The 27,494-nt window shown below is 44.5% G+C and overlaps 4 protein-coding genes across 4 annotated transcripts in view; all 4 read right to left on the reverse strand.

Moving 5' to 3' along the window:
• On the reverse strand, positions 1-12,282 carry LOC139414131 (kelch-like protein 41b). Its single transcript, XM_071162010.1, has 4 exons — positions 12,267-12,282; positions 1,091-1,255; positions 762-908; positions 1-374 (listed from the first exon to the last, which is right to left on the reverse strand). The coding sequence occupies exons 2-4, from the start codon at positions 1,210-1,212 to the stop codon at positions 263-265; spliced, it is 381 nt and encodes a 126-aa protein (XP_071018111.1). The 5' UTR covers positions 1,213-1,255; positions 12,267-12,282; the 3' UTR covers positions 1-262.
• LOC139414130 (2-oxoglutarate receptor 1-like) lies at positions 2,998-6,774 on the reverse strand. Its single transcript, XM_071162009.1, has 2 exons — positions 6,763-6,774; positions 2,998-3,957 (listed from the first exon to the last, which is right to left on the reverse strand). Exons 1-2 carry the CDS (start codon positions 6,772-6,774, stop codon positions 2,998-3,000), a joined length of 972 nt encoding a protein of 323 aa, XP_071018110.1.
• Positions 12,283-13,357: 1,075 nt separating the features above from the next.
• LOC139412983 (kelch-like protein 41b) lies at positions 13,358-17,477 on the reverse strand. Its single transcript, XM_071159919.1, has 6 exons — positions 16,129-17,477; positions 15,750-15,907; positions 15,514-15,621; positions 14,966-15,151; positions 14,637-14,783; positions 13,358-14,249 (listed from the first exon to the last, which is right to left on the reverse strand). Exons 1-6 carry the CDS (start codon positions 17,236-17,238, stop codon positions 14,138-14,140), a joined length of 1,821 nt encoding a protein of 606 aa, XP_071016020.1. The 5' UTR covers positions 17,239-17,477; the 3' UTR covers positions 13,358-14,137.
• Positions 17,478-19,034: 1,557 nt separating this feature from the next.
• The window catches only part of LOC139412982 (collagen alpha-1(XXVIII) chain-like), a 29,497-nt gene continuing 21,037 nt past the window's right edge, over positions 19,035-27,494 (reverse strand). The window contains exons 16-36 of the mRNA XM_071159918.1: positions 26,067-26,135; positions 25,890-25,958; positions 25,707-25,775; positions 25,524-25,595; positions 25,341-25,409; positions 25,136-25,207; positions 24,980-25,048; positions 24,800-24,868; positions 24,583-24,651; positions 24,430-24,498; positions 24,233-24,301; positions 23,403-23,471; positions 23,227-23,295; positions 23,058-23,138; positions 22,891-22,926; positions 22,763-22,799; positions 22,069-22,626; positions 21,254-21,507; positions 20,705-20,930; positions 20,217-20,408; positions 19,035-20,117 (exon numbers count right to left, since the gene is read on the reverse strand). Coding sequence (XP_071016019.1) covers positions 20,113-20,117; positions 20,217-20,408; positions 20,705-20,930; positions 21,254-21,507; positions 22,069-22,626; positions 22,763-22,799; positions 22,891-22,926; positions 23,058-23,138; positions 23,227-23,295; positions 23,403-23,471; positions 24,233-24,301; positions 24,430-24,498; positions 24,583-24,651; positions 24,800-24,868; positions 24,980-25,048; positions 25,136-25,207; positions 25,341-25,409; positions 25,524-25,595; positions 25,707-25,775; positions 25,890-25,958; positions 26,067-26,135 — 2,292 coding nt within the window. The 3' untranslated portion in view covers positions 19,035-20,112. The remainder of the gene's footprint in view (positions 20,118-20,216; positions 20,409-20,704; positions 20,931-21,253; positions 21,508-22,068; positions 22,627-22,762; positions 22,800-22,890; positions 22,927-23,057; positions 23,139-23,226; positions 23,296-23,402; positions 23,472-24,232; positions 24,302-24,429; positions 24,499-24,582; positions 24,652-24,799; positions 24,869-24,979; positions 25,049-25,135; positions 25,208-25,340; positions 25,410-25,523; positions 25,596-25,706; positions 25,776-25,889; positions 25,959-26,066; positions 26,136-27,494) is intronic.

Raw genomic sequence — 27,494 nt, forward strand, 5'->3', positions numbered from 1 at the left:
TACACATTGTGGGTTACTCTATAGTGAGGGAAACTAATATACTGATGCGGTCTTCACTGACGCAAAGTAGATGTTGTTTTTATTGTACCGAAAATAGACTATTTGAAACTCAACACAATCAACCAATAAGAGTCCACATTTGAGTTGTCATGTGACGGTGACACCCCCTCTATTACTGAAATGGAAAGACAACCCAGAGAAGATGGTGGTAATCCAGGCAGACAGAGGGCATCATGGGGAAATATGACGGGGCAGCAAGGGTCTAGAGTTTGGGCATCTTGGTAGCATTGAGGCGCATGGATACGCAGGAGGAGCCAGCGGCGTAACGCATCTCTCTCAGCATCCCGCTCCATTCCTTCTTGTCCTCCTCGTACCTAACACAGGGAAAAGGAAGATACAGTGATGAGGAAGAAACCAAGACGTTGATTGTTTGTACAGTACCACTGACCAAGTAGGGCGCTCTCATTTATTTTTTCATTTAGCTTTACTTTTATTTATTATCATACATTTATACAACAAATTATTATAATTGAACTAAGATGAATAAGTTCTACTTCTTTGTCCACAGGAATGGAAATGCAAGCCATCTAAAATAACAAACCCACAACAAACAGGGCTGAACAAGGTGAACTTGTGTTAGCTCACTGAGTTACTGCCTAGGCTTTAGCATAATGGGCTAACACAGTCCTGTTGTATTTATGAAGAAGACCTTGGTTCAAATCCTAGTTGATGACATAATAACGTTAAAAGAGGGGACTTACTGCCAAACATCTGTGACCTCTGCGGGGGCCACCTCCTTGTTGTCATTCTGGATGATGGTGAAGCCCCCCACGGCGTACAGGGCCCCCTCACTGCTCAGCAAGTTCACTGAGCTCCTCTCCTGGGGAAAGTCTGCGAACGTCTCCCATCTGCGAAAGAAGGTCATTAGGGATAGCATCAGGGGGACTCTTTATAATTAAGGCCATCCTGACTCAAGATGACTAATAACGTTTACCATCCAGAACCAGCAAATGGTATAGTTATGGTGAATGATATTAAAAGGTGTAACATGTTCTTAAACTGATTTATCACCAAAGAAAATGCTACATACTTGTTTGTTCCAAAGTCGTAGACTTCAGATGCAGCAGTGAGGTCTTCCTCGTTGACTCCACCGGCCACCACAATCTTTCCGTTGTAAACGACGGCTCCAAACATGGCTCTGGCTGTCTTCATGGCAGCCAGCTCCCTCCACTCTCAGCTGCAGCTCACACCATATCTTTAGCACAACGCACGCACGCACGCACACACACACACACACACACACACACACTTGATTTTCTATTGTCGATGGGACCTAAAATGTATTTCCATTCAAAATCTTATCTTCCCTAAATAAGGAGCTTTTCAACAATGTTTACTGGAACGGTAGAGGAAGAGATTGAAAGGTTGACAAGAAACAAAAGCCAACAATCATTTGCAGCTAGAGACAGGAGGATCTTGTTACACGCAAAGGCCTACTCATTTATATTCATATTCAAGTTTCTATCCTAGCCTATCACTCCTCTATATTGTTCTCATTGTGTTATGGTAGCAAGATACTATACAGAGGTCTTTTTTTACTGTCAGAGAGTTCACTCAAGTGTTTCTTTGCGTTAGATACTTGCTTTCAGCTTTGAATCTGAAGTGAGGTCTGCGCTCCCACAAGGTAGGGTGGACAGTGGACATTACCACCCTTTGATGTGGGATTCAAATAGTACAGCCTCAAATTAACATTTAAGCACCACTAATCTGACACTAGTTTGTTAGCTATTTAAAACTATCAAATGATGAAATTAGTTGAAATCAAATTGCATTAATAATGTATTATACTGTAGTAAATAGCCTTCAGAGGAAAAACAGGATCATAAAGTTGATTATCAGCATACCACCCTGCATAGCACTGCTGGCTTGCTTCTGAAGCAAAGCAGGGTTGGTCCTGGTCAGTTCCTGGATGGGAGACCAGTTGCTGCTGGAAGTGGTGTTGGAGGGTCAGTAGGAGGCACTCTTTCCTCTGGTCTAAAAAAATATCCCAATGCCCCAGGGCAGTGATTTCGGATGGGAGGTTAAACGGGTGTCCTGACTCTATGAGGTCATTAAAGATCCCATGGCACTTATTGTAAGAGTAGAGGTGTTAACCCTGGTGTCCTGGCTAAATTCCCAATCTGGCCCTCAAACCATCACGGTCACCTAATAATCCCCAGTTTACAATTGGCTCATTCTTCCCCATCCTCTCCCCTGTAACCATTCCCCCGGTTGTTGCTGCAAATGAGAATGTGTTCTCAGTCAACTTACCTGGTAAAATAACAAATAAATAAAATCAGTGACCTTATTAGGAAGTGGTTCTGTGATTCTCCATAATGTAAGATGTAAAACAGACGTCACTTAACAGCAGGAAATCTTTCTGCCCAGCCACTCCTTTTCGTCCCTAGCCAACCTGTTCCTTGTTCCTAGACTCTAATTTCATTGTTGCTTGCGTTAAGTACGTGAGAAATACATACCTGAAAGAGTGCCAACACTGGGTATAGAAGTGAAAACATTTGGTGTCTGAATCATATTGACATGTTTCTGGTCCTGGGTCAAGTGTATCATGTTCTTGTTTCTCTCAAGTCATGCATCAAATGTGTTGAACGTTTATTTATAATGAAGTGATATGGCAATATCAATTAGACTATACAGTACATATAAAGTCACTCTTTACAAGTATATAATATATTTATAGATACCCCATCAATGTTGTAAACCTCATATTGGCGTATAATAAAATCTGATAAAAGGTTTTCTATTTACAGGATCACAGTGCAGTATATACAATATTGAAGGACAATATATTGCCATGATAGTAATGTCCACACAGAATTAAACAGAGCAATGTACTATATTTCATGCCATATCTGTGGCTGCTGGCCTTTCGGCTGAAGCTGTGTTACTGGGCTTACTGACGACAGCCAGGCTGAGTTTGAGGTGAGTCCTGAACTTGGTCTACCAGGGGCCCCAGGGGGACACACTGAGGAAGGCCTGCTGGAACTTGTCCCCGGCCAGGGTGTACAGAGCCAGGTTAAAGAAGGTGTTGAGCCCCGCTACGGGCCTGGACAGGATATAAGCAGTGTGGACCCAGTGCACCAATGACTCAGGCTTCATCCTGGTGTCTACTCTTTGGATCCTCAAGAGGATCCTCAAGACGTGGTATGGCAGGAAGCATACCACGAACACCACCAGGATCAGTACTGTGAGGCGGCGTGCCCGTACCCGGCAAGGGTTGTGGGTGTGGGGCCCCTTGGCTAGTTCACGGACCACACCAGCGTAACACACCACCACCACCAGGGGCAGCAGGTAGCCCAGCACGGCCAGCAGCCAGCCGTACCACCACAGGACAACCGGGTCGCCACTAGCAAAGTCCAAACACTGGGTCTTGTTGTTTTTAGTCTCCATGGTGATCATGGTGAGCATGGGCACAATCTCTGCCACAGCTATGGCCCAGACCACAGCGCACGCCAAGATACCCCACCTCCTCTGCTGCACCTGCGCCGCCCTCAGAGGATGCGCCGCCACGACATATCGAAACACAGCCAAACAGGTGAGAAACAGTATACTACCATATAGGTTAAAGTGGAACCCGAAACGCAGAAAGCGACACATGAAGTCGCCCAGGGTCCAGGATTCACCGTTGGTGTAGTAGTAGACCATGAAAGGCAGACTCAGAACATACAGAAGATCCGTCAACGCCAGGTTGAACATGATGATACTGCTGGACTTCCAGGGTCGTAGCTTGATCAGGTAGATGGCGATGGAGGTGACGTTACCCAGCAGCCCCACAACGAAAATGATGCTGTACATGACGGGCAGGTAGTAGCGTTTCATCAGGGTGTCCACGTTGGTGCAGTTATCGTCGGATTTGTTCCCGCTGTAGATTGCACTAGACATGACCATGTTGTGAGTGTTGTTATAGGCCTAGAAGAGGAGCCCAAGTAGAGACAGACAGTTATATAACTGTATACGTATACAGTGAGCTCCAAAAGTATTGGGACAGTAACACATTTGTCGTTGTTTTGCTCTGTACTCCAGCGCTTTGGATTTGGAACGTAACCTCCCCTGTTATTGTAATGGTGAGAGGTTAGCATGTCTTGGGGGTATGATATTTGTACGTCTGTAATTTTCTCACTCTTCGTTATTCATGATTAATTCAGGATTGTCCTTAACCACAGTGCCGTGAAGGTGCGCGCACACATCACTGAAGACCCTTCATTGCATGAGGAACACAACAGCGTTGTTGACAAACTTGCTAAGCAGGGTGATACTTGGGATATCACTCTGACAGATGCGACACCTGTCAGTGCAGTTCGTGTTACTGCTATGGATCTTAAGGAGTATCAGAAATAGTTGTGGTCTCTGATGGGGAATTAGAGGCTAACTTGAAGTGGGATTCACTGCTGACTGTCACGTTCTGACCTTTATTTCCTTTGTTTTGTCTTTATTTAGTATGGTCAGGGTGTGAGTTGGGGTGGGCAGTCTATGTTTGTTTTTCTATGTTGCTTTTTGTGTTCAGCCTAGTATGGTTCTCAATCAGAGGCAGGTGTCGTTAGTTGTCTCTGATTGAGAATCAGACTCAGGTAGCCTGGGTTTCACTGTTGGTTTGTGGGTGTTTGTTTCCGTGTGAGTGTTTGTCGCCACACATTACTGTTTGGGTTTTCGTCACATTGCTTATTGTTTTGTATTTCAGTGTTCAGTTCGTTTTTATTAAATCGTCATGAACACTTACCACGCTGCATCTTGGTCCGATCCTTACTGCTCTTCAGACGAAGAGGAAATCTGCCGTTACAGAAACACCCACCACAAAAGGACCAAGCGGCGTGGTAACGGGTAGCAGCAGCGAACACAAGACTCCTGGACTTGGGAGGAGATTATGGACAGTAAAGCACCCTGGGCACAGCCAGGGGAATATCAGCGTCCCAAGGCAGAGCTGGAGGCAGCGATGGCAGAGAGGCGCTGGTATGAGGAGGCAGCACGGCAGCGCGGCTGGAAGCCCGAGAGGCAGCCCCCAAAAAAGGCACACGGGGAGTGTGGTGAAGCCAGGTAGGAGACCTGTGCCAACTTCCCGTGCTTGCCGGAGAGAGAGGGACCGGGCAGGCACCGTGTTATGCGGTGGAGCTCACAGTCTCCCCAGTGCGTGTGCATAACCCGGTGCGGGCATCGAGCCAGGTGCCATGAAGCCGGCTTTATGCATCTGGTCTCCAGTGCGTCTCCTCGGGCCGGCGTACATGGCATCAGCCTTACGCATGGTGTCCCCGGTTCCCCAGCAAAGCCCAGTGCGGGCTATTCCACCTCGCCGCACTGGCCTGGCTACCAGGAGCATTCAACCAGGTAAGGTTGGGCAGGCTCAGTGCTCAAGAGCTCCAGTGCGCCTGCACGGTAAGGTCTATCCAGTGCCACCTCCACGCATCAGCCTTCCGGTGGCTGCCCCGCACCAGGCTGTCTCTCCGTCTTCTGCCTACAGGTGCTCTTCCCTGTCCAGCGCTGCCAGAGCCTACCTCCTGTCCTGAGCTGCTAGAGTCTCCCGTCTGTCCTGAGCTGCTAGAGTCTCTCGTCCGTCCGGCAGTGACGGAGTCTCTCGTCCATTCGGGACCCGTGGCGTGGGTCCCCAGTCCAAGGTCGGCGGCGAGGGTCGCCGCTCTAAATAGGCCACGGAGGCAGGCTAAGAAGCGCACTAAAACTATGGTGGAGTCCACGTCCCGCGCCGGAGTCCGCACCTTTGGAGGGGGGGGGGGGGGGGGGGGTACTGTCACGTTCTGACCTTTATTTCCTTTTGTCTTTATTTGGTATGGTCAGTGCGTGAGTTGGAGTGGGCAGTCTATGTATGTTTTTCTATGTTGGTTTTTGTGTTCAGCCTAGTGTGGTTCTCAATCAGAGGCAGGTGTCGTTAGTTGTCTCTGATTGAGAATCATACTTGGGTAGCCTGGGTTTCACTGTTGGTTTGTGGGTGTTTGTTTCCGTGTGAGTGTTTGTCGCCACACGGTACTGTTTCGGTTTTCGTTTTCATCACATCGTTTATTGTTTTGTATTTCAGTGTTAAGGTCGTTTTTAATAAATCGCCATGAGCACTTACCACGCTGCATCTTGGTCCGATCCTGCATTCTCCTGTTTCCTCTGATAAAACAGCTCAACTCGTGAAGCAGTTCTATTGGTGGCCGGGTTTGGTTGCTAATGTGAACCACTGGTGTAAGACGTGCTTGGTGTGTGCTTCTGTTAACCAGGGGTGGCCTGGTCATACAAGGCTCGCCAGGTCAGACCCACCGAGGGGTACCTGGGAGTCTTTGCAGATCGACTATATCGTCCCCCTTCAACCTGCAAGGTTGCATCCCCACAAGGAACACATCTGTGCACACGACAGCACGTGTGTTGGCTAACCAGATCAATCTTCTCTTTATCCATAGGAGTAACAGGAACAGATAGATACATGGCCCTCTGTGGTTATCTCAGGACCAAATTGTGCCACACAGATCTGCTGTAACATAGGATCCAGCCATCTTCCCGCCTGCATAGACAATGACTTTCTGTTCATTCACATAGATATCAAGTTTAATCTTGGCATTTGTTTCTAACACAAAATAACAATCTGTTTCCAGTTATTGAATAAACCAAATTCACCCATAGGCATACTGAACACACTTTATTCTGTTTATAACAATGAATCCCAAGAAGTGTTACCACATGACGAATCTGCTTCCTGTCACATATAGGTGCAAGCATGATGCATGTCATAACAGGACACATCAGCACATTGTTATTGTATAATCAGTCTTTTCCTATAGGTGACCTCTGCAGACCCAGACCATTCGTCTGGACAAAACTGCAGGGAGGGTATATACTGTGTTGGTTCGTGTGCTGCTAATTTCACAGCCTGGACAAATGTAAAGAGTTGTTCATGGTCAACAAAGTATTGTTTTAACTTTACTACATGTCAGTGGATGCTGCTGAGGGGGAGACGACTCATAATAATGTCTGGAACGGAGCTAATGGAATGGCACAAAACACATGGAAACCATGTTTGATGTTGTTGAGACCTTTCCACTCATTCCGCTCCAGCCATTACCAAGTGCCCATCCTCCCCAAGTAAGGTGCCAACAACCTCCTGTGCTACATGCGGTTACCACAATCCAACACAGTGTCCATAACCATATCCAGTCCCTAAAGTTGGTCCTGTTAAAAGAAACATTAACACAACCCTCTTGCATGATACTAGTCTATTTACGATTCATGTGTTCTACAACATATCTAATATTCTGGCAGCATTCCAGGTTCATTGTAGCAGTAATGGTAGAACACACATGGTTGAAGACACGTATTGAGGATTTGATTTCAGGTTACAAGGGTAGACTTAATCACAGCTTTGACTGGCCTCTGTGGGCTGGAATTTCCATGTCTAAGACATATGAGCTGGCTAAACAATGACAATATACTGCATGGTTTTCAGCACCTGACGCTTGGTGTTGATAGTATCATCAAGGCCATCAAGTCAGAAGCTGAGACATTATTGAAGCTTAGTCTCATGGTTTTTGTCTAAACCCACACTGTGGAACACATAACTTATAGAACTTACACACAGGACTTGTTCACAGCTGCACGGCAGGAGATATTGGATCTCTGCCTGGGTAAGGCACCACGCCATGCGCTGAATAACCTTATTGTTTCACTTGAACTAGAGAAATGGTTCAAGTCAGACAATATTCAGAATATTCTATATGCAGAACTGTTAGCTGCTGTGATGATGTACAATTCCAGATGATAATTTGGCTGTATTTGTTTTTATTTAACTTTTCCTTTTATTTTTCCGGACCAAACATTTCCAACTCGAGCTCCACCCTTTGTGGGTGGTCATTAAAGACCAAATCATAAAATGTGATCACTTTGCTGGCTATTTTTTTGTGAATGGTACTAATACGTTGTTAACAACTTGGTCTTGTTGTCCTGAGACTTCAAGTTATGTAATTTGCACCTGTAATACATTGTCACGACTTCCGCAGAGGTCGGGCCCTCTCTTTGTTCAGGCGGCATCGGCGGTCGACGTCACCGGTCTTCTAGCCATTGCTGATCCATCTTTAATTTTCCATTGGTTTTGTCTTTATTTTCTACACATCTGGTTTTCATTATCCAATTACATGTTCATGTATTTAACCCTCTGTTTCCCCCATGTTTGTCGTGCATGATTATTTCTATGTTCTGTTCAGTTCATGACTGCTGGTTTTTGAAAGGGTGCTGTGTTCACCCGTGCGTAATATTTACTGTTGGTTATTGGTCAAATGTATTTGTTTTACCTTGTGCCTTTATTTTTTGAGTACGTTGCTCACTCATTTTGCTATCCTGCGCCTGACTTCATGCACCAGCTACACTCACCTTCTGACATACATTGCAATCTATAACTTTTAACGATACTGTACTGATGAGCGTATGATCATTGCATGCTATCCTAGTGTCTCATACCCAGTGGCATGTGATAAGCGAGATTACTGTAATTATTTCTTGACCTGTCCAGCTAACCACACTTTCTGCTTGGAAGTGACTGAAGATTTCACAATAGGAGAGCTGAATATTCTAGGCAGGGTACCCATGAACACTATTGCACCCTGGTGGGAGGATACCTATGAGATGAGCACCAGGTCTCTGATGGAGTCTATGGCCATGGTTCAGGAGCTTCTGCAGGATTCCAGCTACCATCTTGCACACTCCCAGGTCATAGTCAACCTGGCCAAGAAGACCTCAACTATCCTGACCAGTGCCTCCCTTGCCTCAGCCATATACGCATACACCTGGTGGGACTGGGTGTACCGCCCGTGCGTCTTGGCAAGCCAGCTTGTGGTAACTATAACTTTAGTACAGTGTTGCTATTGCAGACATTGGATCACCTCTCTTCGAAAGACCACTTCAACTTCTTTCGCTATGGCACCTCTGGTTCTTTCCCAACCCAGAGGTGCCAAACAGGGGATTATTGTAGTCGGAAATAGAGAGAGTAAACTAATGTGAACGATGATGAAGGCCAGTGATGAAGCGTCTAGCGACTTGCTGGCCCGGAGCCCAGTGTGATGACTCAATCACGATTTATGGCATTGTTTGAATGACAGACCATCTGTGGACTACCACAAGGGTCAAACACACCTTATCTGTGGCAATCTCAATGAAGAGGCATTCCCACAGAAGTCCTAGGGTCACTGAAGCCAGGAGAGGTGAAGACTAATTCAACTTGAATCTATGAAATTAATGTTACTGTGTGAATTACATTCATGTTTGCATTGTTTCAAGAGTTCACAAAGAGCTATGAATTAAGGTATATGTTATTGTACTGTAAGTGCTATGGATTTACAGAGACACTGTGTTACTCTGTTGGTCGGACGGCAGATAGTTAAAGGAGCGACACAGGGGTGTGCTCTTATCATACAGTGTTGAGCTGTGGTGATTAGATTAGAGAATGGGTGTTGAGTTTCATACCTTTTGTTGTTATTGTTTTGGGCAATGCAAAGTGACGGTAATTAGATGATGGGAGATACTGGGATTTGCCACTCTTGGGAGAGTAAAAGATGGGTTTAAACGTTGATCATGGAGTCATTGGTAAACCGATCTCCTGATGTACGTTTGTATGTCATAGTAGTGAATTTTCTATGCCGTTAAGACTTATTTTGTATTATTTTTATCGTGAAGATTTCTGGTATGTACCATTTTCTAATTAAACTCCTATTGTGTAACTGTAATACATCTGATTACTATTAAATGGATACGATCCGTAGTCCTCACATTTCTGAGTATGCTACTGAGTATGCTACTGAGTATGCTACTACTATTACTATTACTATTCCTGCTACTACTGCTACTGCTATTACTATTCCTGCTAATGCTGCTGCTGCTACTGCTCCTGCTATTACTATTACTATTCCTGCAACTACTGCTACTGCTATTACTATTACTATTCCTGCTGCTGCTGCTACTGCTATTACTATTACTATTCCTGCTGCTGCTGCTGCTACTGCTATTACTATTACTATTCCTGCAACTACTGCTACTGCTACTACTATTCCTATTCCTGCTACTGCTTTTACTATTACTATTCCTGCTGCTGCTACTGCTCCTGCTATTACTATTCCTATTCCTGCTGCTACTGCTCCTGCTATTACTATTACTATTCCTGCAACTACTGCTACTGCTATTACTATTCCTATTCCTGCAACTACTATTACTATTCCTATTCCTGCAACTACTGCTACTGCTATTACTATTCCTATTCCTGCTGCTGCTGCTACTGCTATTACTATTACTATTCCTGCTACTGCTGTTACTATTACTATTCCTGCTGCTGCTACTGCTACTACTACTAATGTTACTGCTACTACTACTAATGTTACTGCTACTATTACTACTGCTACTGCTATTACTATTCCTATTCCTGCTACTGCTATTACTATTCCTATTCCTGCTACTGCTATTACTATTCCTATTCTTGCTGCTGCTGCTACTGCTATTACTATTCCTGCTACTACTATTACTATTACTATTCCTGCTGCTGGTACTGCTACTAATGTTACTGCTACTGCTACTACTGCTGCTGCTGCTACTGCTACGACTACTACTGCTACTGCTGCTACTGCTACTTCTACTACTGCTACTACTGCTACTACTCCTGCTACTGCTACTAATGCTGCTACTATTAATGCTACAACTACTATTACTACTTATGCTACTGCTGCTGCTGCTGCTGCTACTGCTGCTACTACTACTGCTGCTAATGCTACTGCTGATGTTGCTACCACTACTGCTGCTGCTGCTGCTACTACTACTGCTAATGCTACTGCTGATGTTGCTACCACTACTACTGCTGCTACTACTGCTGCTGCTACTGCTACTACTGCTACTAATGCTACTGCTACTACTACTGCTATTGCTAATGCTACTGCTGCTACTACTGCTGCTGCTACTAATTCTACTGCTACTACTACTGCTACTAATTCTACTGCTACTACTACTACTACTGCTACTAATTCTACTGCTACTGCTACTAATTCTACTGATACTACTGCTACTGCTACTGCTACTACTGCTACTAATTATACTGCTACTGATACTAATTATGCTGATACTACTGCTACTGATTCTACTGCTACTACTGCTGCTACTACTTCTGCTACTGCTGCTGCTGCTGCTACTACTACTAATGCTACTGCTACTGCTAGTGCTACTACTGCTATTACTACTGCGACTGCTACTGATACTACTACTGCCTCTACTACTGCTATTACTACTGCTACTGATACTACTGCTGCCTCTACTACTGCTATTACTTCTGCTACTGATACTGATACTACTACTACTATTTCTAATACAGTCACTTACCCTCAATTTATCAACACTAGCCTCTAACAATTTCAAATTCAAAAATTATTCTACTAACATAAAAATACTCATGAAAAAGTACCCTTTCTACTTCCCTCTGCTCCCATTATCACAAAAGGTGTGAGACAGTGTCAGGTTTGTCTGGCAGCCTACACAAACAAAAAAATCCACACCATGCCAGTGCAAAGTTTACACCTCAGGTCTGATTATTCCTTCTCATCTTGTTCCTTACTTTTTTTACTCTGCACTTCATGTATTCTTTCTTTCAGAAAATACTGTAACATGTGCCGCCACCTGGTAAGTATGATCAACGCCAGACTAGAATAAAAAAAGTCCTCCTTAGAATTTCTTTGTACTATACACATTGAGTCATAAGCCCCGTTTATACCTGGTTCTAACATGCGTCCTTTGTCCTGGTCTTGTCCACATTCGGAATGTGCCCACATTTTTAGACAGGTATGGACAATTGAAATACGCATTGTGATCTGTCTGTGATCAGATCTTCCTGACCACCTCCGGAGGTAGTCAGGGACCCAGTGTATTTGGATATTATCATTCGAGTATAAACCGATCTGGATGGTCAAATAATTTAAATCATCACTATACCGGTCTCTAAAATCATTGACAGGTAACACCATGTCTTAAAATAAATAAATACATCTTATTTTGAAAAAATGAGTCAAATAATCTGCATACTGGGAGGCACCACCAAATCTGGTCACAATGCAGACACAGTGGAAGGATAGGAGACACATACCGTGTGTAGATGCAACGTCAACAATGTGGGCACATTCAGAATATGGATAAGATCAGAAAAAAAGACGCATGTTAGCACCAGGTATAAACAAGGCTAGAGACACAGTGATATGGCAACTTACAATCAGTCAGTCAGTGCTGTTCCCTCAGTCATCGATATCCTGTCTGAGACTTGCCTCCTCCTCCTCTCTCTTATACATCAGCCACCTCTAGTCCCTCCTTTCAGCTACATTAACCTCCTACAGCACTGTCTGGGCCCCACTACGGGAAAACACAAGCATGTCACGCACTGTGCCTTTGTTGGGCCTTACCTCATTGACTTCTGCATAGAACCTTTCTGAAGAAATAATTCACATCCCATTTCAGCTGTAGTTGACATGAAACTATTGAAAATATACGGGAAGTACAGTACTACTTCCTCTTCACTATGGGTACAGTACATCATTCCTGTGCAGCAGTTAAATAAAGGGAGGAATAACGTGGAGTACATTGAGCGACGTTATTCCCCCTCAGTGCTAGTGGTTTAGTGTCACATGTCCTGCATTTGGCATCAGCCTGCAGGTTGATATGCTTGATATATGTTGATGACAGACATTAGTGAACTAGAAATGGATGCCGGTGAAAACGGTCAAAAGCTGTGGTGGTTGTAAGTATTTAGTAATGTTACAGTGCAAGTTCAACTCATGAATGTAAAGGGTATCTAGAGGAAGTTACGATCTAGTGAAAATGCCCACATTTACAATAGTACATATTCTTTGTGGTGAATGTGGAATTTGTTTCTAGAGTTTTGGTGTAAAGTTCACCTACATTTAATCTCTAGGACAGACTATTACATAGGGATTTCCAGTTCTCGGTTACCATGGGTGTAAAGTACTTGAGTATTACTTTGAAGTATTTTTTCTGAAGTCGTTTTCGGGGGTATCTGTACTTTACTTTTTATATTGTTGACAACTTTTACTTCACTACATTCCTAAAGAAAATGATATACTTTTTACTCCATACATTTTCCCTGACACCCCAAATTACTCATTACATTTTGAATGCTTAGCATGACAGGAAAATGGTCCAATTCACGCACTTATCAAGAGAACATCCCTGGTCATCTCTACTGCCTCTGATCTGGCGGACTCACGAAACAGAAATGCATTGTTTGTAAATTATTTGGAGTGCCACTGGCTATCTGTAAATAAAAAAGAAAGAGGATTGTACCATCTGGTTTGCATAATATAAGGAATTTGAATTGATTTACACTTTTGATATGGAAGTATATTTAAAACCAAATACTTTTTGACTTTTTCTCAAGGAGTATTTTACTGGGTGACTTTCACTTTTACTTGCGATATTTTCTATTAAGCTAAGACAATAGGGTACTTTTGGTTGCGGAGATTAACCTAGTGTATGTCAAATCTACTGTGGAAATCTACTGGGATCTACAGTGTTGGTATGACACATACTGTGGTGTACATTGTGTATGCATAATGCAGGACAGTTGTTTAAACTGGCCAATGAGTTGGTGTTTACCCTGTTAGTTTTTACTGTAACAAACGGCTCACACCTATATTTAATTTCCTTATTTACCATATCTCGACCTGAATCTAGTTATAGTAAAACATGTGTGCTATGGACAGACAGATGTTTAAACTGAACTTAACTTACTCCAAATTCAAATCAACCATAACAGTAGTTTTTGAACAAATGTTTATTTTACAAAAAAGCTAGCTAAATACACATTGTGGGTTACTCTATAGTGAGGGAAACTAATATACTGATGCGGTCTTCACTGACGCAAAGTAGATGTTTATACTGTACCGAAATTCACCTGAGATCATAAATAGACAAATTGACACAATCAACCAATAAGAGTCCACATTTGAGTTGTCATGTGACGGTGACACCCCCTCTATTACTGAAATGGAAAGACAACCCAGAGAAGATGGTGGTAATCCAGGCAGACAGAGGGCATCATGGGGAAATATGACGGGGCAGCAAGGGTCTAGAGTTTGGGCATCTTGGTAGCATTGAGCCGCATGGATACGCAGGAGGAGCCAGCGGCGTAACGCATCTCCCTCAGCATCCCGCTCCATTCCTTCTTGTCCTCCTCGTACCTAACACAGGGAAAAGGAAGATAAAGTGATGAGGAAGAAACCAAGACGTTGATTGTTTGTACAGTACCACTGACCAAGTAGGGCGCTCTCATTTATTTTTTCATTTAGCTTTACTTTTATTTATTATCATACATTTATACAACAAATTATTATAATTGAACTAAGATGAATAAGTTCTACTTCTTTGTCCACAGGAATGGAAATGCAAGCCATCTAAAATAACAAACCCACAACAAACAGGGCTGAACAAGGTGAACTTATGTTAGCTCACTGAGTTACTGCCTAGGCTTTAGCATAATGGGCTAACACAGTCCTGTTGTATTTATGAAGAAGACCTTGGTTCAAATCCTGGTTGATGACATAACAACGTTAAAAGAGGGGACTTACTGCCAAACATCTGTGACCTCTGCGGGGACCACCTCCTTGTTGTCATTCTGGATGATGGTGAATCCCCCCACGGCGTACAGGACCCCCTCACTGCTCAGCAGGTTCACTGAGCTCCTCTCCTGGGGAAAGTCTGTGAACGTCTCCCATCTGCGAAAGAAGGTCATTAGGGATAGCATCAGGGAGACTCTTTATAATTAAGGCCATCCTGACTCAAGATGACTAATAACGTTCAACATCCAGAACCAGCAAATGGTATTGTTATGGTGAATGATATTAAAAGGTGTAACACGTTCTTAAACTGATTTATCACCAAAGTAAATGCTACATACTTGTTTGTTCCAAAGTCGTAGACTTCAGATGCAGCAGTGAGGCCTTCCTCGTTGACTCCACCGGCCACCACAATCTTTCCGTTGTAAACGACGGCTCCGAACATGGCTCTGGCTGTCTTCATGGCAGCCAGCTCCCTCCACTCTGACTGCTTGTGGTTGTATACAAACATCTTGTTCAGGGCTTTGCTGCGCAGGAGAATGATAGACAGAGTTGTCAGATCTCAGGAAATGTCCTAGATCTAATGTCTTAGAATGATAGACTAGAAACAGCTGCAGCTCACACCATATCTTTAGCACACACACATACACACACTTGATTTTCTATCATCGTGGCGACCTAAAATTGATTTTTCATTCAAAATCCTATTTTCCCTAACCTAACCCTAATTGTAACCCAAACCCTAAACATATTCCCTAAGCTTAAAATAGCCTTTGACTTTCCCCATGAATTTTCCTTGTTTTACTATCCTCATGTGGAATTCAGGTCCCAACAAGGATAGAAGAACAAGACCACACACACAGACACACACACACACACACACACATACTTGTCATCAGTCTTTCCTCCAATGCAGTACACCAGGCCCTTATGGGAGACCACAGAATGGCCGTGGATCTTCAGGGGAAGCTTTTTGGTCTCACTCCACTTCATCTTCCTGGGGAAAGCCATTACAGAACAGGAGGGTCAAAACACACACTTCAAATGGTAGAGAGAAGCGCTGAGAAGTCCTATATCTTTCTACTGTACTGAGTGAATGAGTGATATGAATGCTATTCCACTCACTGGACATCATAGCACATCACAGAGTCCAAACACTTGTTGCTTTGGAGGTCTTTTCCAGCAATAGCGAACAGCAGGTTCTCACACTCTCCCATGTTGAAAAGAGCTCTAGGGGAAGGCATGGGGGGCAGAGCTACCCAGTCAGCTGCAAGAGTGTCCAACTGAAATACACAGGGTTGAATGAATGAATGATTGAATGACTGCACTCATCTATTACGAATAAGTGTTATGAATAAAAACAGTTTATTCTAACATCAAACAAAGACTTTGTCGATGTAACTTAGGGAGCTAACGTAAATTCTGAAAGGCAAATATTACCAATAGAAGATTTGAAACCATCAAAAGAAGTGACCCAAACTCTAAATGAACAATAATTGGTTACCTGATAGAAGTAGCACTGTAGGGGAGCGTCCTTGTCCTCCTCGTCCACAAACAGTCCTCCGATGAGGTAGAGCTGGTTCTTCTGTGACGCCAGGCTGACGTGGTTCCGGGGGATCTGTTCCGACATGGCCACCAGGAAACACTCGTTCTCGTTGACGTCGTACGCCACCGCTGCTGTGTCGTTGATCATCAGGATCAGGTCGCGGACGTACATGCCGTGGCGACGGTTATCGTTCAGGAAACCTGGGAAAACGTCCTCTGCCTCGCCACCCTCGCCATCCGCCCCCTTATCCCCAGCTACCTTGTCCTTCTTCTCTGGGAGCTTCCCCTGGAATGCGTCTTTGATAATCTGGACCTTCTTCAGAAGTTCCGGGTCGGCCTTGATGATCTCGTCTGTCTCCACTTTGTCGTGGAAGTATTTCTCGGGCATGAGGCGGAAGCGGATGCACTCAAAGGCGTCACCCAGTACCTGGACACGTTTGTCTTTGTCGTTGTGGACCCATTTCATGAGGGCTTCGAACACCATCTCCTCCTTCTCCACATTGAGCGAGTCGCCACCGATGACAGCGAACAGTTCATGAGCGGCCAGCTGGAGGAACTCCTCGTCTTTAGAGAGGATATCGAAGCGGTCTGCGATGTAGTCACGGGCGGACACCGCCAACCTGGGCACGTTGAGGACCAGACCCATCCTGAAGATTGCCAGACAGTTGGTAACGGAGAGCTTCTTCTGAAGATAGTTAACACACACGGTGAAGACTGAAGGAATCTGGAAACGATTGGCTACGGCAAATATGTCCTGCACATTTTCGTCGGTGAGGTCAATCTCGGCCGAGTACAGATACGTGATGATCATGTCCAAGATGGCGGGATTGACATCGTCCAGGACCACCTCCTTGTTGGCCTCCACCTCCTTGCCGTCCTTGGAGAAGAAGATCTCTCTGAAGTATGGGCTGCAGGCAGCCATGATGAGTTTATGGCAGGGGAAGCTCCGATCGCCCACTTTCAGAGTGCAGTCCACAAACTTGTTTTCGTTCAGCAGCTCCTTGAGGCCATCCTGGAGCAAGGTACTCTGGAAGAGGCGCAGCTCCTCCTTCATGGCTTTGGGGTCCATGGTGTTGGGAAATCGGTGGCTTGCAGAGGGGAAGAAATGGTGGCCACAGGTCCTCTTGGCACCCAGTCCAGGCTAGAAAAGGCTGAGCAGAGAAAAGGTTCCCAGCCTGAATCCCCCACTGCCTACTGCAATTTAATCCTATCCCCTCTAAATATAGCTGCCTGCCTGCCTCAGTCGGTAGGAATCTCAGCACTGCCAAATCTGAATGTGGAGACCGACTCATACAGCTGTCACAGACTGAAAGAAGCAACTGGGGTGTTCCGGGCTATAGTCCACTACCATAATTCAGCCTCAACACTGTCATTGGTTTAGTAGTGGCTAAAGAGGGATAATGCTGTCAATGCTAATGGTTAATAACCCAATATTGGTTGTTTTGACCACTGGCAAAATCACACTACAAGCCAAAGACTCAAAACACTAAAATGACAAGAGTAACTCAAACCACCCTGTATCTCAGTAGCTTTAAATAATTTCAAAGGATGTTACATGTTCTTTCATTCCTTCATTCCCATTCCTTCATTCCCAAACAGCCATACAAGCTACGGTAATGCCTCTCAATTAAACTTTTTAAAGTGGATTCTTGGATAATATGTCCCTATGCTACTGTACAAAATACAATGTACTGTCATTTTGCTTGAATTTAGCCCTAAGACTGACAAGGCTTGGATTCTACTGAGGAAGGTTGAGAAAAGTTGAGGATGGTCGAGCAGCAGCAGCAGCTGGCCTCTCCACCTACCAACACTCCTCATTTTCCCTTCATTGTTCTGGGGGTCATAGGACTGCTGACAGGGGGCGAGGCCTTCAACTTCAAGCCCTGAAAATAGCCACTTTGTCCTGAATTACACTGTACTATCAGAGTAGGCTTTAATCTCTGTAAAACTCAGATGACTACAGATAAAATATATAGCAGGTAAACTTAGCTTAATTATAAGTCAGTGTTTGGAGTTGGGTGGCAGTGTGGACACTAAATATAGACCATTTGGACAGGAGTGGAGTGTCTCACAAGTAATATAAATATAGTGTAGTGCACAGACTAGTGTCACCTCGCCAATATTAGAAATGGATCCCTATGGAGTGCTGTGGCTACAGGAAGAGGTTCCTAAGTCAATAGAAAGTGGGATTTAGAGAATACTTTCAAAGTACATTCATCTTGTTAGTATTGATGAAAATATTAAGTGGTTTAGTTAAACTCACAGACGTTTATTTACTCTCTATGAAAAGTCATTTTCTCGGAGCATGATACATTTGCAGACAGACACCATCCATATTACTTGGACAAGCTCCACAAATGGTTGACATCTCATTACAGGCTCTCAATCAAATAGATTGTCGTTTTAACTATGACCATTTCTTCTGACCATGTAAGTGTGATCTCTGTCAAACTTGATTGAATTTGCAACATGTGCACATATATTGTTACAGTTCTATAGGCGTTATCAAGTGAGCTACCACTGGAACAGCTGGGGGTCCCTGATGAGAGAATTGAGAACCACTGACGGATTCAGTCAACCATTCTCAATGGACACAAGGTCATTCGTGAGTCTTTCACAAGACACTGCACTGCACTGCACTTTTGAGTCATTTTGGTTCTACATAGAACCATCACCTTTCCCAAAGAACCTTTGACGAACCCTCGTTTCTGGTGTGTATCAGGCAAGGCAACTTTTCACCAGTAGAGGACACCATACAACTATAATATAATCCATGTGAACCAGTGTGAAATAAATGGCAACAATTGTAATGTAGAAAACTGTACGGTAATGTACTTGAATGACAAACATCGCAAATTCAGACAAACAAAACAAAATCACATTTTTATTCATAAAAATCTTGGTAAAAAAAAAAAACATTCAAATGCACAAAACTATCCCTAGACATGAATGGTAGAGCACCGTTGTCATTTCCTAGCATGGTTTGTTGACAGCACAGTGAGTTGATACAGGGTTGGTTCTTGGATATAAAATGAGTTGCTCATAGTTTCTGTAAACGTGTTAATACTGGGTCACAAGCTAGATGAATAGCATTATTGCAGGAACATGTTGTGGCACCAATGTTGTTATTCCTCAATTTGAACAAAGCAGATATTACAATTACGCTAGCAAAATAAAATCAGTGATCAGCATAAAATAGTTATGACATGAGATATATACAATACATACTGATTCTATCGAAACAAATCTATAGACCATTCTGATTTGGCACTGGAACCATGTATGTATTAATTCATCTGTGAATCAGTGTCTAATACAGAAAGTGGTATTTTCTATTATTTCTTGACTACATTCCTGAGTGAGATTGACTGAATTGTGTGTTAAAATGATGTTATATGATGAGCTATCCATTCATTTTGAATGAAAATGGTAATGTTAAGTTAAAGGCCCAGTGCAGTCAAAAACATGTTTTTTATATATATATATTTCCACGTTATAAGGTTGAAAAATGACTGAAATTTCAGCCTGTTTTGGTGGGTTGGAGTTTTGGCCTTCCATGCTGACATCACCAGATGGTAAATTAGTTAATGGACCAATACGAAAGAGAGTTCCAAACCACAGTAAGGTACTTAATTGTTACCCAGAAATGATTTGATATTGAGATAAAAACGGCTGCATTGGACCTTTAAGGAAACATTATACAGAGATTGGCGGTAAAATTAAAGTTCAAATCAGTCACTGGAATTAGTTTAGGAATATTTATAATAAGTGCGTAGAGTTTTAGGTCAAGGGTAGGAGAGAGGAACTAGGGAGTATCAAAGGAGCATTTATTCAATAGTTGTGTCATAGTGTCATGACTTGACCTCCTTCCATTGTGAAGTACACGGTGCCATGGAACATCAGTTTAAAGACTGAATTGAGCGAGACAACGACAGATGTCTTCTCAGCCTGTTGTGAAGAAACCACATGACAGCATTCACAGAAAACCCATACTTGATGAATATTCAACCGAAACCAAAGATCATTGAAAGATGAGCTATACAATACCGGCTCGTTCTTGCACACATGTCCTCTTGCACTCCTCCTCTGTGTCGAAGCGGTTCTGGTTCCCCTCACAGGCTCCGTACCAGAACTGGGCGCATGCGTTGGCCTGCTTGTCGTAGTACCAGCGCATTTTGTAATCCCGGCATGGGCCCTGGTCTAGGACCAGTGCACAGCGAGGGTCCAGAGGCACAAACTCTGACCGGGCAGAACACACAAAGAAGATTGTTAGTGAAGGCCCACTAAATAAACAGACGTATTTAAGGATGTAGAGGCCATGGCACACTAGTATACTGATTCTGTTCATTGGCAGATATAGCTAAAGCATCAACAAAATTAGGGTCAATTTCAGTTGGAATCATTCAGTAATTGATTTCGACAGGCTTTGTAGTAATGTGAACGGCTCATATGAATCAACAGACACAGGGTAGACTGCCATGACTACATAGATATAGCACAACGCTCAGCTGTTGTTGGCAGTGGGTCCAACATACCTAAGGGAAGTTTGGGTCGTGGTGCAGGCACTAACTGGACAGAGCCTGAGGACCCAGAGGATGAAGATGACGTTCCTGATGAGGAAGAGGACCCTCTTGTATTTGAAGATGAGGATTCCCTGGAGGAGGAGGACGTGTTGCGCTTCAACGTGGGAATGTCCCCGCGACCAGTCTCCCAATCTGAGGTGTAAACACTTCCATCCTGGCCTCCCTTACGCTGCCCTTTCTGGAGCCGGAGGAATAGAAAACACACACGGAAGAATGAGGACCAACAAAGTCCTTACCCTATTGTCAATTAGTAACAAAACACAAATACACCGTTTTAAAGCCTGAAACAGAGTAACGAGACCAGTGTTACTATAGTGAGATAATGTACAGTAGACTGAGAGGAGACAGTGTTACTATAGTGAGATAATGTACAGTAGACTAAGAGGAGACAGTGTTTTCATTAGTTCAATGGAGCATGCAAGTCAGGTCAACTATACATTGACAGTAGATTGTTTTCTGGCAAGTGCCTCTGCTAAATGTCTGTTAATGTGCTGTAAAGACCTGTACTGTGGCAGTGCCAAGGTCGATAGGCTGGGTTAGGTCTACCCTGCCACCCTGACTTTGAGTGCTGGTAGTGGTGACAGTTCGCCTCCCGTTGTTGAAGTCCTCCTGGTTGGTGGTCCCGTAGCCATTGCCATAGTTCCCGTTGCCATAGTTCCCATTCTTCCCGTTCCTGTATCCATTGGTGACACGGTTGTATATCAGATCACCGTTCTCGTCTTCACAGAACTTGCTGACTAGCTTGGACTCCAGAGCTGAGAGAGAGCGACAGAGTAACATGAGTTGTGATGACTGGGAACAGGTGATGAATCACATTGTACCGGTATTAGCCTTGGAGACTTTGCAGCAACTTGATGCAGTTAACTTGGTACATTAGGTCAATTTACAGACTACACCGTATAATAACAGTAGACCTACTGCTAACGAAGGGGCAGGAGTTTTTCTTCACTATGTCAGCTGACCAGGAACAACTCTAGAGGACAAATATACCAGGGCCATTCAACATTCAGCTAACAGTGTAATGACCTAAAGCATCATATGACACCACCTACAGATAAAACACTATGGTGTCTTAAAGGAGGCCTGGGTAAGGCAAAAATGTTATAAATATTTCTAATTTTTGCTTTTCCATAGAAATGTCAAATATATGTCAACAATCCTTCCTGCAAACGACTATTCTACTGATTATATTGAGTGATAATCCCAAAAATCATGGCCTTTTTTGTTTGGGTTTCGTGAGGAATCACTGATGACTACACCAACACGATAAACCAAAACCAACTGAATGTAACACCAACCTGCCATTTTAACCTTACCTGGCAGCGTGTTGAAGTCATCAATGAGGTACATGTGTTCACTATCAGGATCTGACGCAATCAGGTTGAGCTCCCTCAGGAACTCGGACTGCGTGGGGTCCGACGTATTCACGATCCCCAATGCGTACATCTCGATGTTGGCTGCATGTGCCTCCCGCACCGCAATATCCAGCTTCACCGGCTCCCGCTTATCCGTCTGGCCGTCCGTAATAACTATAGCCACTTTACTGACCCCTTTGCGAGAGCTGTAGAAGGCCTCCTGGGTGGCCTTGCGGATGGCGGTGCCTGTGTGGGTGCCCTCACCTATATAAGGGATATTTCGTATGGCCTGTTTGACGTCCTGCTTGGTCATGTGGCGCGCCAGGTTGAACTCTAGCTTGACCTCCAGGCTGTAGAGGACCAGGCCGATGCGGGTGGCGTTGCGGCCCACCGTCACGCGGTCCACCAGGGCCGCCACAAAGTCCTTGATGATCTCAAAGTTCTCCGGCCCCACGCTCTCCGAGCTGTCAATGACGAACACCAGCTCCATGGGCCGCTCCTTGCACTTGATTCCGCAACCTGGAAACAAGGCAGAGGTATACGATTCGGACGTAGAAAGGATGTTTTCCAGTGCACTCTCGACAAAGGCCTGCCGTATGTTGCAATCAATGTTAAATTATACTACACAAGCACAACAAATAAATGCTTTATTTACCACAAATCTCCTTGATCATTTTAATGATGTCTTCTCTCTGTGGGTCAAAATCCAGATTGACATGGTGACTAAATGGAATAAAAAAGACTAATGTGAACTCAAAAGACAGATAAAGACTGAGAACTTACTGTGAGTCCCATGTCGCCTTTGAATCCTGGTCTGCCCTAAAAGGAAGCAGTAAAACATTGGTCTGATCAGTTTCTACTCTGATTGCAGTTAATTGTTTATTACAGTATGTATCCCTGTTATCGAATGAATCGCCCTGATTATAAAAGTGACCCATGACATGACTCACTGATTGGCCAGGAACTCCAGGGTCACCCAAATCACCTTTGACCCCCTTCAGGCCCCTCTCCCCTCCAGAGCCGCGGTCACCCTGTCATAGAGCCAGATAACACAAGGTCAAAGGTCACAAAAGTTCAAATACACTGCCATATGTTTCAAACCACTGTGTCTGTCGTCACCTTGGCCCCTGGGAATCCTTCCCCTGGTGGCCCCCGAGGGCCCGTCACGCCCTGAGACCCTGCCTCGCCCTGAAAGGGTCCACAAAATACAGAGAAGATTTGTCATGCTCAACTCAACATTTGAAAGAAACAAGAACATTTTTATTTGCTTGCTTAGTTCGAATTACTAGACCTACCTTTGGGCCCTGAATACCCTGCCCAGGGGGCCCAGTTGGCCCTGGTGGGCCCGGTCGTCCAATGCCACCCTAGAAATGAGCAGAAGTTATAACCATATGTACAATAGCAATTAAATAGTGTCGGCACAACACAACCCAACCACACTGCACTACCTGTGTCAAACCTAGCTAGTCACACAAAATAAGCTAAGCCAAGGGACAAATCCTTCACTTTTCACTTAACAAACCTAGACTTAAAAAGTGACCTGATCTCACAGGGCAGCCGTTTCACGAGCAGGCAATTTCACAGCTTGAGTGTCTCTGGCTTTACTGTTCATAGTCTGACACACATTAGCAAGCTTACTGTAGGAGACCAGACCTACTGATGTGATGGACAGGGCTACCTCAACCCTCAGGCCTGCCTGCTCCCTAGGGCTTCTGGGGCTATAGGAGATGAAAAGTCTGGAGAGAAACCTGGATGTAATATTATAAGCTAGACTGCCGGCTCTGGGTAGTGTGTTGGTTATAGGCACCCTGGCCCCAATGGTTCTCATTAGACCCTTATGTTGGGATATATTCACATGTTCTTGGAAGTGTGTGAAAATGATATATGTCCTGTAAGAATGAAACGCTGATTATCGCAGCGTTTGAATACAAGGTCCCTGGGGATATGTGTTCACACGTACAAGGTGGATCTGCCAGCATGAGGTAATACTAGTATCGATCACCATGACTCAGTGGGTTTATGATGGCGCTGAACAAGGCTAAATCGGTTTCGCATCAGAACTGGGATTGATTCTTTGCCAACTGTTTAGCAGGTCAGCTTCTTCATGTCAGACTACAATACATACCGGTAGACCTTGTAGCCCCTCGCCGGGGGGGCCTGCTAAACCTGGCAAGCCCCTGAAGCCAATATCGCCCTAAATGGGAGAAAACACACGGCTATCATGATGTCCTCTGCTAATTGAGGTTTTCTGATCACCCAGGGCTGTTGTCACTATCCAAAATAACCCAGATCCGACACCCTCACACGGAACCATATCTTTACCTTCGGTCCAGGGATGCCCAGCCCCTCCAGGCCTGGTTCACCAGGAAGCCCCGGTAGACCAGGAGTTCCCTACAAACCACAGGTAAACACTGGGATCAACACTGGTACAACTCATGCAATAGCAACACATGAATAAGCAGCAGTGTTGCTCACCGTAGGGCCAGGATAACCATCACCTTTGGGCCCAAATGGACCAGACGGACCAGGACCTCCACGATCACCCTAAAAGTTTGTGATTAAATAAAAGTACATCAAGATTCAAGTAAATAAATATCAGTACATCAATGAATTACGCTGATTATTCCGATAAATATGTAAATCCTATGAATTATTCCCTATTATTCTAGTAGTGTGGCATAGTGTGTCTCACCTTAGGACCAGGCAGCCCGTAGCCTGTCTCCCCTAATGGTCCAGATGGACCAGGTGGGCCAAGATCGCCCTGAGACAAGAGTTATAATATGGTTAAGAGACAGTTATAACATGGTTATGATATGGCATAAACCTCATCTACATGGTGAATTGTAGGCATTTTGGGACAGAGGGCTGTTACCTTAGGTCCTATGATGCCCCGCCCTGGGAGTCCTGGCATACCCAGTCGACCTGGTGTCCCAGGCTCCCCCTAGAAGAGGTCAGAAGTCAAAGGTTGCAGTGTGACCACATTACACTACAATACAGAGTGTTGACTGATGATAATTGAGGTCCTCACCTTTGCTCCAGAGGGCCCAGCAATTCCAGGAGGCCCACCCAAGCCCCGAATGCCCCTCTGGCCCTGGTCTCCCTATGTGGAGAGACATCATTCGTCAAAGAAACAGCACAGAAAAGCAACCTCGGAATACCACAGCTGTCCAGATTAATGAAGATTCAAATCTTGAAGCAGCGATGTGAGGAGAAAAACCTGGGAATCTTCGTACCTTCTCACCCTGGGTGCCAATCCCCGCAGCTCCCTCTGGTCCCCTCAGACCACCAACACCTGGTTCACCCTATATAGACACACACAAACAGACACACAAGCAAAGCATATGAATCCAATGGTCACATTCAAAGAGGTACAGTATCAACCTATGGTGACGGAGAGATGGCAGAAGATGAAATACCTTCTGTCCCGGGGCCCCATCCTCTCCTGGGAGGCCAGGAAAACCAGCCAATCCTGACGCTCCTGGCTCACCCTGAAGAGAGATCGTTGGTTGTCTGTCTCACATTGCATCGACTACATATCCAAATGTGACACCACAACGAGGACAAACTACACATTGCGTTTCCATTGGAGGAGGACTCACCTTAGCCCCAGGTTCACCAGCCCCTCTCTCTCCTGTTGAACCTAGCTCCCCTGGTAAGCCCTGGTCACCCTGTGGATGAGAGGAGCACCCATACACAGTCATTAGCATTAGCGATCGCCTAAACATACCATAACCACAATTGATCCAAAAGTAAAGTCAAGGAAGAAGCATTCAGACACAGACCTTGGGCCCTGGATATCCATCTCCTTGTGGACCCCTGCCCCCTGGTGGCCCCCGAGGCCCCTCCATACCCTGGTAGGACAGGAAGCACAAAGTAGGCACATTAGGACAGTAATCCATGAACTATGTATGGGTGATATTTGGTGAAACCTGTAATAATGAATAGGTGGGCCTACATACCTTCTCCCCCTGAATGCCCAGCCCTGGCAGGCCGAGAGGCCCTGGAAAACCTGGAGGGCCAAAGCCACCCTGAGGGTCACAAAGAGAGTCGTTGTTGGCATCATAGCTATAATTACACCAACACAAGCTTGTGGATGTGTTACAGGAACAGTGAATGAAATTATATACAAGAAGTACATATACATACATATATATTACTTTGGATATTCACCCTTTCATTAACTGTTATTAAATGAAGGGAAAGTAGTCAACATAACACAAATACTGTGCTAAAAATCCTCCTGCTAGTCACCTTGCTATTAAATATTGAGAATGTTCATGCAATTTACTATTTTGATAGGCAATAAAGTAAACCAATTCCAGATCCAATGACCCAGTAATACAGTGGGGCAAAAAAGTATTTAGTCAGCCACCAATTGTGCAAGTTCTCCCACTTAAAAAGATGAGAGGCCTGTAATTGTCATCATAGGTACACTTCAACTATGACAGACAAAATGAGAAGAAAAAAAATCCAGAAAATCACATTGTAGGATTTTTAATGAATTTATTTGCAAATGATGGTGGAAAATAAGTATTTGGTCACCTACAAACAAGCAAGATTTCTGGCTCTCACAGACCTGTAACTTCTTCTTTAAGAGGCTCCTCTGTCCTCCACTCGTTACCTGTATTAATGGCACCTGTTTGAACGTGTTATCAGTATAAAAGACACCTGTCCACAACCTCAAACAGTCACACTCCAAACTCCACTATGGCCAAGATCAAAGAGCTGTCAAAGGACACCAGAAACAAAATTGTAGACCTGCACCAGGCTGGGAAGACTGAATCTGCAATAGGTAAGCAGCTTGGTTTGAAGAAATCAACTGTGGGAGCAATTATTAGGAAATGGAAGACATACAAAACCACTGATAATCTCCCTCTATCTGGGGCTCCACGCAAGATCTCACCCCGTGGGGTCAAAATGATCACAAGAACGGTGCGCAACAATCCCAGAACCACACGGGGGGGACCTAGTGAATGACCTGCAGAGAGCTGGGACCAAAGTAACAAAGCCTACCATCAGTAACACACTACGCCGCCAGGGACTCAAATCCTGCAGTGCCAGACGTGTCACCCTGCTTAAGCCAGTAAATGTCCAGGCCCGTCTGAAGTTTGCTAGAGAGCATTTGGATGATCCAGAAGAAGATTGGGAGAATGTCATATGGTCAGATGAAACCAAAATATAACTTTTTGGTAAAAACTCAACTCGTCGTGTTTGGAGGACAAAGAATGTTGAGTTGCATCCAAAGAACACCATACCTACTGTGAAGCATGGGGGTGGAAACATCATGCTTTGGGGCTGTTTTTCTGCAAAGGGACCAGGACGACTGATCCGTGTAAAGGAAAGAATGAATGGGGCCATGTATCGTGAGATTTTGAGTGAAAACCTTC

This window comes from Oncorhynchus clarkii, chromosome 7 (genome assembly GCF_045791955.1).
Source record: "Oncorhynchus clarkii lewisi isolate Uvic-CL-2024 chromosome 7, UVic_Ocla_1.0, whole genome shotgun sequence".
NCBI classification, from domain to species: Eukaryota; Metazoa; Chordata; class Actinopteri; order Salmoniformes; family Salmonidae; genus Oncorhynchus; species Oncorhynchus clarkii.